Source organism: Mesoplodon mirus, assembly GCF_964341445.2.
Source record: "Mesoplodon mirus genome assembly, chromosome: 9".
Taxonomy (NCBI): domain Eukaryota; kingdom Metazoa; phylum Chordata; class Mammalia; order Artiodactyla; family Ziphiidae; genus Mesoplodon; species Mesoplodon mirus.
The window spans coordinates 67808867-67830210 of record NC_138985.1 but is presented as its reverse complement, the minus strand read 5'-3'; the positions used below and the strand labels follow the sequence as shown (position 1 = coordinate 67830210).

General features: G+C 43.7%; 1 protein-coding gene across 4 annotated transcripts in view; it reads right to left on the bottom strand.

Moving 5' to 3' along the window:
• CREB5 (cAMP responsive element binding protein 5) overlaps positions 1-21344 on the bottom strand; it is a 416145-nt gene that overhangs the window by 234524 nt on the left and 160277 nt on the right. For all 4 annotated transcript variants that reach the window (XM_082633028.1, XM_082633029.1, XM_082633031.1 and 1 more), the window contains exon 5: positions 20040-20212. In XM_082633028.1, the coding sequence (XP_082489154.1) occupies positions 20040-20212 (173 nt within the window). The remainder of the gene's footprint in view (positions 1-20039; positions 20213-21344) is intronic.

The window sequence follows — 21344 nt, the reverse complement described above, 5'->3', positions numbered from 1 at the left end:
TTGTTGAATGGTAATGTAATGAAGAAGATAAAAACACTCGGGCAACTTATTCTCTCTCCTATTGACCTCTTACTGTTTAAATTAAGAAACTTGGCATATACATGATGTCTCTTTTCGACAACTTTATACCCACATGTATAAGCACACTTTCAGTGGTATATAGTCTTCTATATTATGTAGCATGTTGGGTGTTGCAGGAGATACACGACAATCTTTGTTTTAAGAACTTACAGCCTAGAGGGAGAGACAAACACCAGGTAACTATAAGACAAGGTCTGATATAGTAAATGCCACAAACAACAGAGAGGTCCTTTCTAGTTTAATTAAGGTCTGACTTACAATATAGGTCCTGCATACCGTATTCAAGTCACCGAAACACTACTGCTATATATAGGAAATGGCCCCATCCTAGAGTAGATGTGATCCAAGACATCAGAGGCCAAAATTAGAACTTGGTACTGCAAATCAGCCCTCTGGAGGGCCTGAGGTGTTTTTTCTATTTTTAATTGGAAAGGGTGGAATTATCCCTTTGTGTCAAGAACTTGAGATTTCACAGAGGGGCCAGCCCTGCCCAAAATAGCCTTGGAGTCCTGATCTGGAGTAAAGAGGCCTTGTAGCATCCTTAGGTGCACTAATCAATGTCACTGGACAGGTGCTGGTGAAACCAGGTGATGGAAAAGTAGTCAGGAACTGGATAGGAAAAAGACTAAGTCAGTGCCCATGAAGAAATTTTAGGTATTGAGAAGGAGGTAATGTTTTCCACCTAAGGGCATCCAGTTGGAGACTGGTCGGAGCTGGTTCTCGTTTTATAACCTCTCGACACATGTGTGTAGTCAAGGCTGAATTTAAAACCTATACCGTGAACCTTAGGAAAATAAACCACATTAAACAAGCACAAATTGAAAATATTACACAAGAGATTTCACAGGAAATTGGCCCAAATTTAGCCTCGCTCTTTATGTATTTAAGCCTCTTATTCGCTGCTTAGAACTTTATATCAGGATGTTAATGAGCCTGCCCTCCCTCCCACCCCCTCAGTCCACCTCCACAATGGCCTGCTTAGTTTTACAAAACTTATTTTTTTTTTTAATTCCCAAAGAATCCTGCTACCTTTGGCCTACTCTTTCAGTGCTCATAAACACATGTTCCAAAACAGTATGCTGATGATATACAGTACCAATGATTAGATGAAGTTGAACGTATACCTAAAAAAATCCACTGCAGAGCCAAAAATAAGCTTCATTTCTCTCCTAAAAGTTGATGACTCCTATAGAAGTGCTCTCCTACAGAAGTGCTCCATGCTGGCAGACTCAGACACTGATTTTACTTAAAAGATGATAGCAATCATGACAAGAGTCATTAGCAGCAAACTATTTCAGTGTCTTTCCATCTCATTGAGAATTTTCTCACACTGCTTTCCTTTCTTCCACAGATTTTGTGTTTGTTTGTTTTTAATACTGTTGTACTGTGCTTTCTGTAAGTCTCTGTAAGTCCTTTTTTGGAATAAAGTCAAGTGTAGATAAATAACTGAACTATTTAGAATCCTATGGATTTAATAATCCACCTTTTACAATAACATTTGAGCTGATCTTATGTATGACTGGTCACATAGTAAGAGGCCCACTGCCAGAAGCCAGGGCTGGACCACTCTCTCCACTTTGGGTCTGGTTTTCTGCCATCAGAAATGCCCTGTGGGGTGCTGCCAGGACACTCCAGACTGCAGCCCTTCCCAGCCAGGCAGTTGAAAGGTGAGAAAAGTGATGCCAGACCAGAGGTAGTTTTGTGGGATGGACAAAACATGCCCTGAGGCCATGCTGGGCTGTCCCATTCTTTCCCACTTGTTGCCACCAGCCAGAATGTGATTATTACTGGTTTGCTTACAAATCAGTTTTTAGAAGACTTAGTAAATGAAAACTTATTTTGTATTGAGGTTGGACTTTTTTAATCATTTCAAAGTCTGCGATTCATGATGCCTTCCTGCTTCTCTTTTTCATGCCAGAGAAAAATGCTTGCTGGTGAAAGTGATCAAATTATCCTGACCCTGTTCTTCACCCTAATCATTCTCTACTTCTGATGGAAGTTATAAAGCACAAAAGGATAGAATAAGCCACACGAAGAGTTCCATTGTTATGTCTCAGCTGGGGAGAGGCAGGAGTTGTCAGAGGGCTGACAGGAACAATTATCCCATTGCTTTTACTGGTCTGAACTGCGGGAAGTTTCTTCACAGTTATTATTTGACGAAAATTATCAGAACATCTTGGATCCCTCCCAGAGGTCTGAGCAGCTCCAGGGAACTCTCTGCTTCCTCCCCTCTCCTCCTGCCATAACGGCCACCGCGCTCATCTATGGGGCTTTCACCAGGACCGGGAGAGGAACCCACGTTTGGAAAACACCCAACCAGAGTTCTGACCAATAAGGATGAAGATCACAAAAAGCATGAGCTTGAGGAGGTGTCACAACACGTCACCACAGTGGTTTGGCCAGGGGAACTGCTTCAGTTTTCAGGTTTATTAAAAATATTAAGGAATCGGGCTTCCCTGGTGGCACAGTGGTTGAGAATCCGTCTGCCGATGCAGGGGACACGGGTTCGTGCCCCGGTCCGGGAAGATCCCACATGCCGCGGAGCAGCTGGGCCCATGAGCCATGGCCGCTGAGCCTGCGCATCCGGAGCCTGTGCTCTGCAACGGGAGAGGCCCGCGTACGGCAAAAAAACAGAAAAAAAAGGAATCGAGGTGACATAGTGATTTGATGAGCCCATGAAGAGAAAGAAAACCCAGAATCACTCTAGATCTAAAAAAACGCAAAGTTCCTAAGGTGTGAAAATTCAAACAAAGCTGCTAAGTAAGGGGGGGGGATGTGAAGGGCAAGAAGAGCCCTCGTTTCTTTACACTGAGGAGTGAATAAACTTCCCTGATTGCAAACAAGAAATTTGCTAATGCTGAGTCAGTGTCAGTCTAGTCCCACCTTCACAGGATCTATAGCTGGCAAACCCTGCCCAGTGATGGACTCACACAGATATCTGTCTACTTGGTTTTAACGCCCTCCCATCCGGGCTCTCGCTCTGGGTGGTCATCTCATACCCCCTCGCCTCCCGACACAATTCTGGCGGTGGGCTTTATTGGATTTCTCAGAGCATTAGGTTTCTTGGAGCATATAAACTCCAGGATTTTTCCTTTAAATCACTCAGAGCCAGAGATGGAGGCAGAAGGATGCTTCAAAAAGAATTAAGAAAAGTTAACAGATCAAAAGAACAGTGCTGCCACATAAGCTACTTCCTTTTTCAAAAACATGTATTAGGAGAACAGCAGCTAAAACCCTCATCAGTCATGAAAATGAGCACCAGCCCGCGGGCTGAAGGGCTGAAAGGAATTAGGTACCACCTAAAAGAAATCTCTTGGTGATTAAGCTCACTGTCTAAAGAAACGCGCGCGCACACACACACACACACTACACACAGGAAAACAAAACCAAAAAACCCATCACCCTGGACTGTCCTTCCTCAGACCAGTCATGGGTGACCTTGCCTTCAATGTTCAGGGAATGTCATTAGCTGCTAGAAACTTCTGGAAGGCTGAGTGTAAAAGCCCCTATAGCTACGTGCATTGTTGATCTTCCCTCCGTTGCAAACTACAGAGTAGACAGCTTAATTAACAAAAAGTGTAGACTTCAGAATCCGGCAGATACCACTGAGCAGAGAATGCATGGCTAAAGAAAACTCTCCCCTGTTCCCCTCAAAGTGGATTTTATGGCAGTACAGGTTTGAAGCCCAGGTAAAATGCATCTCTAATAATATCTTTCATTGGAATATATTAACGGGGGGTCTGTTTGATGGAGAGCAGTCCTCTTTATTCCCTTTCTGTACAAATGGAGATTTGGGGGTGTCCCACCAAACAGGTCCCGACTCCAAGATACCACTACTCCAGTGAGTAGTTTTATTTTTATTCCTAGTTAGCTTTTTTCTCTTAATGTTTTTATCCATACATCTGTTACAGTTGAATAAAAGGAGAATGGAGTAAGAGATTTTTTTTTTTTTACCACAATTCTGTTGGCAAAACAAACAGGTCCATAATTACACGAAGACACATGTATTAGTTTCCTAGGGCTGTCATAACAAATTACCACAGACTGGGTGGCTTAAAAACAACAGAAATTGATTCTCTCACAGTTCTGGAGGTTAGACGTCGGAAGTCAAGGTGTCACAGGGTTGGTTCCTTCTGGAGGCTCTGAGGGAGGATCTGCTCCCCGGATCTCTCCCAGCTGCTGCAGCTGCTGACAAACCTTATCTTTCCTTGGCTTGCGGCTGCATCACTGCAGTCTCTGCCTGTGCCATCCCATGGCATCCTCCTGGTGTCTCCACGTGGCCCTCTCATAAGGACACCAATCATCAGGTTTAGGGCCCCCCAGAAGCCAGTATAACCTCATCTTAACTTGATTACATCTGCAAAGATCCTATTTGCAAATAAGGTCACATTCTGATGCAGCCGGGGTTAGGACTTCAACAGATCTTTTGGGGGGATGCAATTCGACTCACAGAAACACACGTACCATGGTTAAAGGTGGAAATAACCGAGGCTTGCCTATGAGACAGGCCATGCTGGGCCTGCGAAGGAGGAAGAAGTAAGGGATTATCCTAGGGGCGGAGGCTTCCAAGGAAGTTGCCTTTATACTACTCTAGGTATGCTGAGGGGCAGAGATCAGGCTGGACTGTGGGAGGGGTGAAATTGTGAAGAGAGAAAAAATACTAGTAAAGTCCTAGAGAGCTAAACTGAATTAGGCAAAGAGAGGAGATCTGCAGACTGAAGGTGGACGGGCGACGCAAGGGCCTCTGGGGTCCTCGGTCCATTGGTGCTACCTCTCTGGCCCTCCTGGGTCTCAGAGCCTCAGACCTTGTGATCCCAAGTGTTACTGCATCTGCCTAAAAGAGTGAACTGAAACAGTACAATTTCCTCTGTGGTTGTTCTACCTTTTGCTGAGAGATTCAAATGGATAGATTTCCATGAAGTCTTTATGTTTTCCTTTTGACAATTTTCTTCCCTCCCATCCAGTTGCTAAAAGTTCTTTCATGGCTTATTCCCCTCACCACCCCCTCACTTCAGAAACCACAGCTTGTTTCTCCAATCTCATTTACCTCTACAATGGCGAACGTATCACTACTTCTCTGGGGAAGTGGTTTTCAAGATGGTGCCTGCATTAGCACATCCAAGAATTCACTTTTTCTCTCCTAGTACATATACAGAAAAGAATCTCCTAAGCCTGTAGTTTTCAAACTGTTTTCTTGCTATAGAACTCTTTATCAAGAGAAATGTTTATGTAGAAACTCAACTAAGTGAATAAATGCAGAACTGCTCTGGGTGAGGGGGTACCTGGGAGATGGGGTGCCCTGCCCACCTGGCCAATCGCCACAACCCTCGCCTTTGGCAGCCCCTGAATGGTTGAGTGGATTCTAGTATTCTAATAATTCATCTTTATAACATGGCACATAGACATCACATGATAATGTGCTGGGATCTACCTGCTCATCTTTTATACCAGGCAGTCATTTAAAAAAAAAAAAAAGGGGGCTTCCCTGGTGGCGCAGTGGTTGAGAATCTGCCTGCCAACGCAGGGGACACGGGTTCAAGTCCTGGTCTAGGAAGATCCCACATGCCGCGGAGCAACTAGACCTGTGAGCCACAACTACTGAGCCTGCGCGTCTGGAGCCTGTGCTCCGCAACAAGAGAGGCCACGATAGTGAGAGGCCCACGCACCGCGATGAAGAGTGGCCCCCGCTTGCCGCAACTAGAGAAAGCCCTTACACAGAAATGAAGACCCAACACTGCCATAAATAAATAAACAAATAAAAAATAAAAATAAAGGAATTCCCTTTAAAAAAAAAAAGGAGAAATCTCTGCGCAGCTGAGAAAACAACTATTTCCCTGGTGTTGTCATATGGCAGACTGTGATGTCACCTCTTCTCCCTTGGGGTCTGCCATCTAATGTGACTTTTGTCTCTGACAGTACACAGTTCTGTTTGGAAGCTCCCCAAAACTCACCACACACCTCATTCGGAACAATTAACAAAATTTTCAAGCTCTTTTCATTGCTTGACTGTAGAAAAGGACTCAAAATTAAGTCAATTAACGGAGAGACAACATTTAGTAGAAGAAACATCAGACCCATCAGTATAGAAACTAATGTAACAACAATTAGATTTTGTAAAACTCCAGAGAAATTCATTATGAAGGATCAAATGCTTTCTATAGAAAGAAATACACTGAAAACAAGCACTTTCTATCGTAAGACTAAAAAGGACTTGGTACAACAGGATCTTTGAATAAAAAAGTAACAATGAGGTGTATTAGGACCGATATAAATAATATACTCCACAGGGCTTTGTAAAAAAGAGGTTCCTGGGCCTCCCTGGTGGCGCAGTGGTTGAGAGTCCGCCTGCCGATGCAGGGGATACGGGTTCGTGCCCCGGTCTGGGAGGATCCCATATGCCGCGGAGCGGCTGGGCCCGTGAGCCATGGCCGCTGGGCCTGCGCGTCCGGAGCCTGTGCTCCGCAACGGGAGAGGCCACAACAGTGAGAGGCCCGCGTACCGAAAAAAAAAAAAAAAAGAGGTTCCTTGCGAAGGTTACCATTGAAAATGAACAGGATAAGGGTCCATCTTTATTAAACTCCATGCAGGTGGAGGCCAATTTCCCTGGCCTTTCTCTACCCCTAAATTCCTAGAACAAATGAAAAAGCGGCAATTCTACACTCACAGGAAATCTTACCTGAAGATGAGCTTTACTACTACTGAGAAAGTGCTGGATTTCTTTTTCTCTACAGCACCATTTTGCCATCTTTTACGAAAACTCAGACAGGAATGCTCCTTTGTAATATTTTCCCCGCTGAACAGTTTTCATACATATATTATCCAAGACCACAAATCCCTGGAAATCACTACAGTGGAACTTTCACTTGTTTCTCATTTGTACAGAGGTATTCACCCAAGGAACCCATTTAATGGAGTGTAATAACAAAAGAAATCTCTTTTCAATGCCTAGGACAGGGGAGAGGTTCTTGTCACTCACCCCATACAGGCACCACATCTGGGAGAAGGCGGGTACCCAGTTGCCTCCATTCCCGACCGATTGAGGAATATTTATTTGGAAGACATGGTGCCTGGCCTAGTGCCCAGCAGGGCTGCCCTGGTCTTCCCTGACCCTGTCTAGGAATCACAGGTGGTTTTGGGATGGAGGACAGACCATTTGGGTGTCTGGAGACAAAGTCAACATTCACTCAATTGTGTTGGGTCTGACACATCGAATGGAAGCTATTGGGTTTTTTTCCTTCTTCTGATTCAGCAGTTTTGAGGAGGCTCTTGAGGGGTCTGATTCAGCAGCTATTGCTACAAACTTCCACTCTGGAAGGAATAGGTTAAGGGGAGGGGACAGACCCCCACGCGGGAAGGTGTGGGCTCTTCTCTTTAAGTGCTCGCCGGCCTGTGACTGGTATAGACTTTGGCAAGAAACCCACAAAGTCTTATAGGAAAAACAACGTCTGGAAGAACATCTTGTCATGCTCTTTTTTCTTTAATGACTCAGTGAACCTTTCCGCCGAGAACAGCTTCTGTTGTGAGGGCTCCATGGTTCAAAGTACCTGATCACATTCTATCTGAGGTCCCTAAGGAGGGCGGAGGGGATACCCGTGGCACAGCTATTTCAAAATGATAAGGCAAAAGGACGAGGAAACAGTACAGAATCTGGAATCTGGAGAGTCCGTGGGCAAGGAGGCGAAACAAATCAGGAAAAAATCAAGTTAAGATTGTAACTATTCTGCCTCCTAAATGAGCTTGCTGCCTTGCCATTGGGTGTTCCTGCCATTCTTCTGCTTTTCCCTCTTGTACCATTTCAAGCCCAGCCTCTAACTGAAGGCCCATCTTATTACTTATTTTTCTATTTTTAATTAAAGGAAGAGAGTGGCATGAAAAGAATGCTCATCTCCAGACTTGAGAAAAGCCAAGAATTCTGGCATCCAATCAAAAAAGCTGTCTGAGTGCAGGCACTCATTCACGCTGGTTTTGTATCTGATAAACTTTTCATTCAATTTGAAGCTCGATGTGTCTGAAATACAATGAAGTGAACCAAGCAAAGGATGTCGTCCAAACATGTTGAAGCACTTGTGGGTGAATACTCAGCCTTTGTGTGCTTCGGCTCCTGTGAGAAGCCCTCAGTCTCAGGCAGGCTCCAAATTGCCAACTCAATGAGGCAAATAATAATTATTCCTAATGGCAATAATAATTATGGAACGCAGTGGACCCAATATAAGGTTGGCTGTCTGTGGCTTCAGTGGGGCAGCCAAAGTTTCACACACTCTTTTTATAAAAATCAACCTCTCCCCCCCCACTCTCTCTCTCTCTCTCTCTCTCTCTCTCTCTCTCTCTCTCTCTCACACACACACACACACACACACACACACAAACATACATACGCATTTTTCAAAAGAGATCTGGACAAAGTCACTCCTCTGGTTTCCTGCTAAGTGCTTGACTACATAGCTAAATTAAATAAATAGCAGCTATCCACACAATGAGGGGGGATTGGGACACTTTGAGTAATTGACACCACACACACACACACACACACACACACACACAATCTAAAAGGAAAATCTCTTATTTTCCTTTTTGTTAAAAGTTTTAAGCTTTCTCCAATTCCAGACTTTTAGCCAGAGCCATGGCCAAATGGCAGACATGAATAATTTGAGGTATTCCTCCTTTCTTTCTAGGGGAGACAGGAAGAAAAGAGGGAGGAAAGAGGGAAACAGGAAGAAGAGAAAGTCAGGGTTCTAGATGAGTGCCCTGCCACCCCCATTTCACTTCAGTTATGAATCAGAATCTCCCAGTAGATCAAATCCCTCTTTGGTGAAGCCCCAAGCCCATGGTTAGTGCCACAGCCAGTTTTCTATGAGATATTCACCCTGTTCCGCACAGGGAGGGAGCCACCCCCTGAGGTGGCGTTCTCTCTCCCCGACTCTAGAATCTGGCTGTCACCACCCTCCAGGGACCTCCACATTAGCACTTAAGTATCTCACCCCACACGCCAGTGATGTCAAGGTGTCAGAGAAATAAAAAGTGGCTACTCCTGAAAACATAATTCATCAACCAAATGGTCATTTTCTAGATAATGAGGAATTGTTTCAGTTTTCTGAAAACTAGATTAAGGGCCTAACGCAAAGCTACATGAGTTTTTTTCTTTTTTAATCTTATTATGCTTGTTAGTCTCTGTGACTATTCTTTAAAAGTGGCTCCAAGGTGCTGGCGTAGTTTATTGTCATGTAAGAGGGGGGTTATAAAGGACATGCAGGGCATTATGAAAAACCATGCTTTGTGGAATACCCCTGGAAAATTTCTTCAAGAGTTTTGAATAAGGTTATATACATGTCAAATGGCCTAAATGATGTTCCAGTAAAGAAAAGTATTATGAAATGTGTGTACACATATACACCAGGCACACACACACAATTTTCATTTGGATGCAACTGGAGATTAAAATTCTCCAGTCTCGGGCTTCCCTGGTGGCGCAAGTGGTTGAGAGTCCGCCTGCCGATGCAGGGGACACGGGTTCGTGCCCCGGTCCGGGAAGATCCCACATGCCGCGGAGCGGCTGGGCCCGTGAGCCGTGGCCGCTGAGCCTGCGCGTCCGGAGCCTGTGCTCCGCAACGGGAGAGGTCACAGCAGTGAGAGGCCCGTGTACCACACACACGCACACACAAAATTCCCCAGTCTCCTTTAATAATATACAATTTAGTTCAGATTATTTTTAAATTCATTCTTTCTATGTTTTAGAGAGGCTGTGATTTGAAACATGTAACTATAAAGTTGCATTTTTGTCTAATTTTGTCATTAAAAATACACCCTGACTCAATATAGGGTTCTAGAAAGCTTCAGGGGTAGACTTTGGTTTCACTGAGTTTGCAGGCTCATCAAATGGCGTCACTCATACTACCCAAATAATACTGAAGTGGAAGCAGTCTCCAGTTCTCTTCAATCTAGCACTTTACTGCTTATCTCTTCAAGTATTCAATTTGAGCAAAACTCTGGGAAAAGTGAGAAGAAATGTCACACTAAGCAGTGATCCCTAAGAATCTGCCAAACGCTTGGCCGCCAGCCCTTACAGATGCTGAGAATGCCATTGTGCATTTGACAAGTGTTCAGTGGCTTGGTGACTTGGGGATGGGTGTTTGTTGTGGCAGTCGTCATTATGATTGTTTGTGTAGAAATGTTTATTGGTTTTATGGACTGAAAATAATAGATCGGAGGTCAGCTGTAAAGTGCTGTGTATTTGGCTTATGAATTACCATTCGGAACCAATATATGACGAGTATACTCAGGAAGTCATTTCTAGCATTTCAAAGATGTCTGGGGCCATCTGTTCTCTGAAAAGACCTGCAACTCTGTAAAAAGCAACCCAAGCACATTCCAGCATGTCTGTACCCCACACTCACCAGGGTCCTATCATTTTACAGACTTTACCGGTCTATTCACCAGCCAAAATGCACTTTGCCAAAGCAGGGGAAACTATAAAACTCCAAGTTCTTTTAAATGTGTCTGGTACCATTAAGAATGTTTATTACTCTATAGAAATTTTACAGTTGATATTTACCAAAAGCACAACATACTCGGTAAATAGATTACTAGATTGTCTGCTAAATGTGGCGTATCTGCTTTATGAAATTTTTTCTTCCATAATCTCTACCAGCCAAACAGTGCTGTGGCAGAGTGTTAGTCATGATAAGGAAACAAACATGTTCCTAAGAGCTAGAAAAGGGCACTTGTTAGACAATCTAGTTTCATTCTTTCATTTTATAAGATGGAAAAGTAGGGCCCAGAGAGGTCAAGGGGTTGTGAGTGGTGGAGTCAGAACCACCAGCCAGGCTCTCAATCTCTAGCAATGGCATTGCACTGTCTCACTGAAATAGGATTCCATTTGTATGTAACTGAAACTTAACGTAAGGATTCCCTTTATATCCAAAATCCAAGACCAAATTGGGTATTTATGTGATATTCTCATCCAACCAAAGGTATAAAGGTCCACAGAGTTTGCATCATCTTTAACTAAATCCTCCATAAAAAGGCTATAAAAAATAATGGTAAAGAAAATCCATTTGGACTAATATTACTGAAAAACACATATGAGAGAACCCATTGAATCCTTTATCTTTTAAATCCTAAAATGTTCAATTATGTGAATACATAGTATTGCAATGGGCACCACAGGTTATCTGCAGTTCTTCTCTTTTAACTCAGAGACTACTTGTCAATCAGTTCAGACAAGAGTTATTTATACTTTGAGACATACAGTCTGTAAGAATGTGAAAGTTACAAATAATCAGAAATGCTCCCTGGGACACTGCCATGTTACAAGCACATGCTCAGTCTTCAAAAAAGCAAAGTGTACTCCCAGTTGCAAAGGACCAGCTCTGCTTTATCAGGTTTATTTCTCCTAACATGCTCACCTTGGAGAGCGTTGCACACACCAGTCATTTTCCCATGTTACTAAACCTTTTGGTGTTCTTCAAGGAATAATTATGCTTAGCTCTGGGACTCTTTCTAAACACAACACTGGGACTCACGTAAACCTACAGCGGTGAGCCAGCTAGGCTTTCGTGCTTCTGGCCCTGAAAACAGAAAATACTGAGCCAATCCCCATGTAGGAACTCTGACAAGTACAGAAAGGTGCAGTTAATCATTTCATTTTATATTATGGGAAATATATATCCTCAACTCCCAGTATTTAGTTATTTGGCATCTTATCCAAGGCTTACCCCTAGGAAAACACTAAATATTGATATAAGCTAAAGCCTTATGTTTCAGGCCATCTATAAAGTAATCCCAAAAACAGTTAAGTCCAAAACAGAAGACAGTGGACTGCATTTTCCCATAGAGCTGTGTCTGGCAAGATAATTGTCCTAATTTCTTGCATTACACTTGTTTTATGTCTTTCACTAAAAGACTGTTCTACTGTTTAGGTGTTTTTCTAGTCAGATCTTCAGCAATAAGCCACTTTTAGCAAAACGAGAATAAAAGAACAGTTTGTTGATAAGATTAGTGCAATGGGGCCTCCCTGGTGGCGCAGTGGTTGAGAGTCCGCCTGCCGATGCAGGGAATGCGGGTTCGTGCCCCGGTCTGGGAGGATCCCATATGCCGCGGAGCGGCTGGGCCCGTGAGCCATGGCTGCTGGGCCTGCGCGTCCGGAGCCTGTGCTCCGCAACGGGAGAGGCCACAACAGTGAGAGGCCCGCATACCACAAAAAAAAAAAAAAAAAAAAAAAAAAAAAAAGATTAGTGCAATGGAGGAAACTACATAGTCTTGCGTATAGCACTGAGCCCCCAAACAACTTACCTTCCAAGTAGTTTTCAAAATTAAATTTGTTATGAAAATCATCAGCTTTTTAGTGCTGGATGAGACTTTGAGAATTTTCTAGTGATGCTTCCTCATTTTACATGTGAGGAAGTCAAAACTTGGAGAAGTCAAGTTCATCCGGACCCTTGGGACAGTGAGGTGTAGGTGGCCTGGCTTCCAGTTCTGCCTCTTGCCATCATCAGTATGACCTGGGGCAAGTCATATAATCTCTGAACCTCACTTTACTCAGCTGTAAAATGGGTGTGTTCATTCCCATGTGATAGAATTACAAATTTGTTGTGATTCACCTAGGACTTGAGCCTGGAAGTCAGGTCTCTCTGGCTTCATACGTTAGGACCCTTCTCTTGACTGTACTGGTCTCCTCTTCCCAAGCATTCCCAAGTCCTATCCTGTTCTTACCCCTGTGGGCACATGAACTCATCCTGGAACTCAGATAATCTAGAGCCCCTACCAAACTCAGCTCCTGGAGGAAAACAAACCGAAAGAGAAAATAAATTTGAGACAGAAAAGAAGCACTGAATGAGGATTGTGTTGCTGAGAGTGACTTGTAATCAGCTGGTTAAACTTTTCATGTATAGATGAAGGAACTGAGGCCGAGGGCTGTTGTGCACTTGGCCAAGGTTATAAACCTTTTTGAGTGGCAGAGCCTAAACCCATGACCTCTGAACCCAAGGCCAATGCTTTTCCAAGACTCCCCTCTGACCTGACATGGTTTGGCTCTGAGCAAGTTCTTCTCTTCCAGGCATATCTTTTCAACACGCTGCACAAAAGAACAAGTGTCCAAATTTACAACAGACACAGACTGAATGATCCTAGGCTATTTGCTCTAGAAGCAGACCCTAACCTGTGCCTATCTAGTCTAGAAATGGGGGGTGGGGGGCGGAAAGAGAAGGTCAAAACACACAGAGACACTTATATGGAAGGTTCTGGAACTTTGTGAGCAGGGCTTCTGTTTGTAAGATTCAGAAATGAAATCCTCCCCCAAGAGGATGTCACAGGCAAAGTCACCTATCCACACAGGAATCAGAATAGGCTGGAAGTCACACTTCATCTGGGAGGGGGATAGGGTCTTCCTGCAAACCACAAAGCCAACTGTACAGCAACCAAATGGCTGGAGAAAGGGCAGCACTCTCAGTGCTGACTTTGGTTTTCTTACAAATAAGGGTATTTAGCCTGATCTCCCAGGTACAGGCCCTCTCTGTATCCATGTGCTCAAACAGCCCCCAATCCCCCTTCCTTGAGGCCCAGGGAACTCCTGTATATTTCTACTGAAGGACTGAAGCAGCTGCTGGCAATTCAGTGTGTCCACCTCTGCCCTTGACCGCCCTGCAGGTGTGTGAAAGCACAGAAGCTCTTTACACTGTAACCAGAGACTAAGCATCAGCCAACTCTTGTGGTTAGATGACTCTCCCAAATGGTCAGACATGCTCATGTGTCTTCCACAGCACTGGGATTGCTATGGGCAGGAGCACAGGGAAAACATGTGCTTTGAAGTCCAATAGAGCCACGTTCAAAAATCTGCTCACCTCACTGGCTGAATGACTTTGGACAAGTTACTTCTCTTACTAGAGGAAAAAAAAAAAAAAAAAAGCAGAGCAACTAATGTCTACCCCTCTGGGCTCTCAGAAAGTGATAGAAAACAACATGCAAAGCTAGATCAGTTCCTGGCACATAGTAGATGTTGGATAAACGTTAGCTTCCTTTCTTCTCTTTAGTATCAGTCTGCTAATCCCGGGCTTTTCTAACAAATAGCTTAAGCCATTGAAGAGTGACTTTCAATTTTCTTTCCCAAGAAGACTAGCTGTTATGGACTGAATGTGTCTTCCTCCAAATTCATATGTTGAAGACTTAATCCCCATGTGATGGTAGTAGGAGGTGGGGCCTTTGTGGATAATTAGGTTTAAACAGGTCATAATGGGATTAGTGTCCTAAGAAGAGGAAGAGACGCCATCTCTCTGTCTCTTTCTCCTCTCTCTCTGTCTCTCTGTCAATCTGCCTGTCTGTCTCTCTCTCACTCTGCATGCACAAAGAAGAGGTCAGGTGATCACACAGTGAGATGACGGCCATCTGCGAGGCAGGAAGAGAGCCCTCACCAAGAACCAAATCTGCCAGCACCTTGACCTTGAACTTTCCAGCCTCCAGAACTGTGAGAAATAAATGCCTATTGTTTAAGCCACCGGGTCTGTGGTATTTTTCTATAGCAGTCCGAGCTAAGATACCAGACTTGCTGTGTTCTGGGTGAGAAGCTGAGACACCAAGACATACAAGACTGGCCTGAGGGATCACAGGCAAGAACCAGATTCAGAGAGGAGAGCAGGGGTGTTTTTCTGCTTCTTGGAATATGCAGCCATGTGCTCTGGTGTTCTGGCTCTGCCCCCTTCATCTGGCCACAATACCATGTGGTATTACAACTTTTGAATGTTAAGAAACCTTATATTTCCTCAAGTATCAGTACTTAATGTTTCATTCCACACATAAAACTCTGTGAGTGGAAGGCTGCTGGCCCCCTTGTCAGAGGTAATTTCTCAAGGCTCTGTATGGGATTTAACGGGAGCCATATGGTTAAGTCCGTCAACCCTCCCAGAAAGCATCCCCTTGAAGGGCCCTCGTAAATGTTCTCGGCGCTGTGAAAGATCCAGCAACTTTCTAACAATAAAGCAATGTTCATAGCCGTGATATTCAGCAAAACACAAAGCAGGAAATAATGGCTTCTGTTCTAAATTACTCAAAGGAGGCTTCAGGCTGTCCTGGAGAAGGGTAGGGGGCAGGGGCGGGCAGTGATAAGCCGGGGCCTGCTGGCTGCTGCCTCTAGCAGGAAGAGGCTGGCCTGGTCGCCGCTAGCACTGCCCGGTTGTGGGCAGTGACAGTCTTAATCATGCTCCGTTGGTTTGTGGAGTTTAAGAAAACTCTTAATAATGGATTTATACACCTATGCACTTACGGAGCAAGCACATTCTTAAACTGTAACCTGCTTTGTTATCTAAGGCTTCTTCTTCTTTTTTTTTTTTTTTGCTGTACGCGGGCCTCTCACTGCTGTGGCCTCTCCCGTTGCGGAGCGCAGGTTCTGGATGCGCAGGCTCAGCGGCCACGGCCCACAGGCCCAGGCGCTCCGCGCCATGTGGGATCTTCCCAGACCGGGGCACGAACCCGTGTCCCCTTCTAAGGCTTCTTTAATTGGTGCCTTTCTGTGATGGCATCATTTATTGACCACTCTCCTTTTTTTTTTTTTTTCCGAGCAACAATAACACAAAAACCTTTGAATCAATTAACATTCCCATCTCGATGGACACCTCAAGCAGCAACGACAACTCATACAACAAAGCCACATGACTCTCCCCGATAGGCAAGGTGGTGTTGCTTTTTATGCCAACAAGTTCTGAGATGTGATAAGCTCTACTTTTTATTAGTATTATTATTAAAGAATCACATAAAAGGTGTGAGAAATACAATTTATGATGAGTATCAGTTCCCTTTTATTTTTACATAAAACAAGATTTGCTTCTACGATATTTTATACAAATTTCTGGCTCAGTTTTAGGTCTACATTGCCTAAGTACAGCTTCATGCAAATAGAGCTTATGACCAAACAGCTAATAGAGCTGCACATCACACAAACATATATTTGCCAGGACTAAAACTGGCATATAATCTGGGAGAGGTTTCATATACACATGCTGTTGAACATATTTTCTAGTTTCCTGATATCTTAACTAGAATATTCCACAATGGACCAGATACCTTCTGTGCAAATATCAGCCTTGGTAGGAACACTTGTATATTCTGATGTTAGATGTATCACACCTCCATTGTAAACAATTACTGTCAAACAATTTTCACCAGTAATCTAAAGAGCTTATGTATTTGCCCAATTCCATACAGAGAACTAAATCTATGGAACATTTTGAAAACAGGAAGAAATTTTGTGGAATATTTTGGCAGTGCCTCCCATAACCTTTCAGAACTCTGTACTGATATCCATTTTTGTAGACCTCTACGCTCTATATTATCTTCACAGTTCTCCTGAAGAATTACTGAGCATGAATTATCTAATAACGTTGACTCCATAAAGAGAAATCGGCTTCTTTAGGAAAGCTGGGATGTATTAAGATTATAGCCACCTACTCAACTGATTATTGACTCCTACAAAAATGTCTCATATGAGGAGAGAGAGAGAGATAAAGAGAGAAAAAGACAGAAGAAGAAACAGAATTTCCATTACTGTTACCTGCTCATCCACCATTTTCCCGGGTTTTGCAGACTTGGTCCTGAATTAATGAGCCTGTTACATGATATCTAATAAAAATGACTGGAGTAGAGATACTGCTTGGAATCTGCCACATATTTGGTCCAAGCCTGAATCGATTTCATCTATATTTAACACATGCTTGTTTTCTGTCTCTCCCACAGCCCATGGCTCACTCTTTTTTTTTTTTTTTTTTCCACCTGGAAAACTTATCTCCTAAAATGCTACCATCAATCAGCCAAAGACACTCTTTCCGACAGACCGTCTGCCCGTTTGACTAAGCACAAGCAGTCACTAGTTTGGGGATGCCTCCTACACTCTCTAGCGCTGTGTGATTTTCTAGGCTGCCTAACCACACGAGTGCAATTTGGGATATTTATACTTACCTCCAGTTTCTATTGGGATAAAAGTGCTACTTGGACAGAACTGGGCATCGGCATGGTGGGGGGTGACGTGGGATGCACTGAAAGTTGCCCATGTGGTTTGTCTACCTACTTTTATAACCTTATTTCTTCAGATTTTTGCATACACACTCATTTTGTTCTACTTCGGCTCAAGGCCTGCTCCAAAAGTATGAAAATCAAATGTGCACACAAGGATGCATAAACTTTGTCCTCCAAATCTTCCCTGAGAACAGGCACTGCTTTCATTTCCCCGTCCTTCATGTCAATATCACTCCCAATCCATTCAAACCGCTAAATTTAAATACAACATGAAGCAGGGTAGTGGCAGAAAGGAGAACAAAAGTGGGATTGGCAACAGAAGCCAAGCACCAGTTGAAGGGAAGAAAAGGGGGGAATAGGAGACAGGCAGCCCCCTCCCTCTCCCGCAAAGTTCTAGTCGCGAACACACCCACTGGCCGCAGCAAAAGAGCCCTGTGCGTGGGCACAGGTGGGTCCCAGCCTCTCTGGCTGGATGCAGCTTAAGTGCTGAGCCTGAATGAAGACTTTCATTGCTGTTTGCTGTTTTTGTTGGCCAGTAGCCATGGCAAACATTTGCAGGTGGCTTGGCCAGATTTTGACACTTAAATATTTGAGGTTGTGATAAAAATCAGAATATTACTACAATATGGTTCTGTGCAGCCTCAGAGGAAAAAAAAAGAAAACTATCTGCAATTTCAAATGCTCATTTAAAGACACAGTCTCCAGAGGGAACTCATGTTTTAAAATAAGTACTCATTTCCTCTTTGCTGAGAGAACTAAAAGAGTCAACCATCCCCAAATGTTACCACCTAGAGTTTCATTCTGAATCCACTGGTGAGATGGGTTGGGTTGTTAACTGCTGAGCCCCCATGATCATCCGGGCAAGGTTTTAGATGGGTCACGTGGAGAAAATGGAAATGACAGGAAGTAGGGTTTGGAATCAACATGGTAAGCACAACAGGGAAGGATGTGAAGCAAAGAAACAGCTTCCTTCAAGCTCGGCAACAAGATAGAGTCCTAAAAGTGACAATTATCTCCTAGAACACACCAGGAGAGACACACAACACCCCAGGATTGGGAATAAACGAGAAGACAGAGTGGGTCGGGAGGTCACACGTAACAGAGAAACACCCACACCTGTCAGGGCAGTGACACAGCCTAGGAATGTCATCCAACTGTACAGCTGTACAGAGTCAATACCCACCTTAGAATTTAGTGCTAACCCTTAAATGATTGTTTCACAAAAACCAGCATTGTACTAACAATGGTCAGATACTAAGGTCCTGCAAGAGGGTAGTCGGGGGGCAGGAAGCAGAACTCCAGGGGAGAAGGAATGCTGTAAAACTGCTAGTAAACTCTAGCACATTTTATGTTTTTCTTCCCTTGAAAGAAAAATAAAATAATTACAATTAGCTTGCCTAACTGTGAATTGTTTGCCCAAAGCCAAGCCCCTGGGCGAAGGAGTCCCTTGAGATTGAGATGCTGTCTTTAACGACCCCCACCCTCTTAATATAGGTTCTTGCTTTAGGTGGTGCAACATTTGCTCCCATAGTCACTTGAGAAGAAAAGAAATCTTTAGCAGAGACACTTGCGAATTTAGCATTGGCTTCTTTCAACAAAGCCAAGCAGTCAAATGGCCAGATTAATTTTCTGTTTCTTGAATGGGAAACCAAATGTACCCATGGCAAACGCACAGAATAGTCATCATCCACAACTTTCATTTGTTAAGATTCATCTTCATATGTCACCACCCATCCTGATGAGTTGAGAAATGTGAGAGACAAGGTACCCTTTCTAGAGCATTCTAAGGAGGGATAAGCCATTGTCCCTAGCGCTCCCTGTTGGTGTGGAATTCTTACAAGCATTTAAAACAAGGAAGGGAAAAGACAGACTGACAAATAGTGGGACAGCTTCTAATATTTTTCTTAAAATCACCGTATCTATTATTCAATGGAATATTCAAACTAAATTCTGATGCATATACCAAACACAGCAAGCTCCCTTTCCTATTTTAAACAGAGAATTCTGGGAACAGAGAGCAAGCAGTTCTCAGCATCCAGCAACATAAATTTATCACAGCTCTTTGGCTTAAGTTACTACCTTTTCTTTCTAAGATCCCAAGCACTCTTAAATCTTTTATTTCCTTTTCACTTTACTCTTGTGAGGGTGGAAAGAAGAGGTACCATCCTCATTCTGGAGAGAAGAAAGCTGGGCTAGAGTTTCTGCACTTCTAAGAAGCGCCTGGGTAATACCCAGGCTGCCGGTCCTCAGACCACACTCTGAGTAACAAGGGCTGAGAGCTATCACCTGATACTCAGAAGTGAGCTCTCTTTCCATCCTATAATACACAGTGTCTGGGAGCATTCTACCTATTTTTCTCAATGCCTCAGTGTTGTCTTTTTTTACATAAATGAGAGGGATAGGGCCTGCTTTCTTTGTTTTGTCTACTCCAGGAATGAATATGGACCAATGCAGAGAGAGAGGAGAGCTAATGAGAAGGTATTAAAAAGGAAGAGAAGCACAGAAGAAATGATCAGAGGGAAGGAGGACCATGGAAATACACCAAAGACACAGGTGATGGGCTTAGATCTTAGGAATGGAGGGACATACTCTGTTAGGGAGGAGGCTGGGCAGGTGACACTTCCCTCCACCATCCTCAAGCATTTGTCCTGAGAACTATGCTCTGCTCTCAACATCCATGGGGTTTCCCCATGGTCATCTTGAAGTTCAAGATGTTTGAAGAAACAATGACACAAATGACTTGCTTTTCTCCCCAAAGTCAGAGTCAAAGAGCTTCCACCAAACAGAGACTCCCTCTTCCCTTCTCCCATCAAAAACATCACTCTGAGCTCTAGGCAATATCACACCAGCCAGGAAAACCAACTTCTGTCTTATCCAACCTGAGGACTAGAAACTAGGAGAAAGTCTAGAACATTCCCCGAGCTCCAGCCAGGACCCAGAGACAGCCGAGGAGGTCTCCTTACCCGATCTGGCGGTTGGTGGAAGGTGCCTGTGTGATGACAGAGCTGGACTGGGGTGACGGCATGGCTTGCTGAATCACAACGCTGGTGTCATGGTTGGGCATCCGGGTGCTGCCAAGCTGGTGAGCTCCAGGCCCCACCATGGCCCCACCAACGGTGTTATGCATCGAGATATTCTGCCCAGAGAAGACAGAAGACAGAGGGAAAAGGGTCAGAAGAGGTGAATGCTTCAGTCTACTCTCAAGCTCTCAAAGGCCAAAATGGGGAATCTGGTCACGTCAACTAAATACAGAGTTATGGCTTCTGGCAAGCCATGGGTCCATTTATCTTTGTTACAACTTACAGCTACGATGAGATGAAAAATAACTATTCACCTTAAGAGGAAAGCACATAAGAAAATACCTGGAAGTTCGCTAATCACCCTGCCGCCATCCCAATGGGAGGTTTACATCAGGGATGTTTAGTGCATATCTGCTCTGACTTGGTGTGATATATATTGCATTTGAAAATGATTTCTGTGGTAAGTGCATAATACTATGATTTAGCGAAGAGCCATTCAGCACCCTGCTTTGAATGACAAGCACACTTGTTATTTTTTCTTTTTCAGTCCTATAAGACTAACCACCTCTTCTTTTTTTCCAGGAAACTACTTTTCCAAATCATAATCTGGGTACTCATGGCCCAAGCTCAACAACCTGGGGACTGAGGATGAACGACTGGAAAAGACAACAGGGTGTCTGGGATCCAATGACAGGAGTGAGAGTTACAACTCTGCTGTATTTCCATAAAATCAATCTCTAACAATTTGGTGGAATAATGGAATACTGACAATGATTTCTCATCTGTTTACTTGTTCATTGTCTTTTCCTCAAGAATATAGAATGTTTGTGTTCATTATTCTATCCATGGTGCTTAGAGCACAGTAGGCAGTTAGTAAACAAACACTGCATGAAAGTAGTGAAGAAAATAATGACACAACTGAGTCACTTGAGAGACCTAATATCATGTATTTCTTTCCGATAACTTGAATGAAGGTTTCTTTGTTTAAAATTCAAAAGTAAGGTAAAATATGCATGATAAAGCTGGCTTAAAAGACAGCTCTTCCTAGAAAAGAATGTCAATGGGACAACAAGAGAGGATTCACACTGAGGCAGAAGAGGGCTGATCAACATGGTGGGGCTGACATGTGAGAAATTCAGAACCTAGAAGAGAAAAAGAAAGTTCAGGGCAAAGCAGCATAAGTCAGTGGGCCTCTGGAAACAGCGAGGTACGGCCCTTCAGCCTTGAAGGGTAGGGAAATCTGAGAGG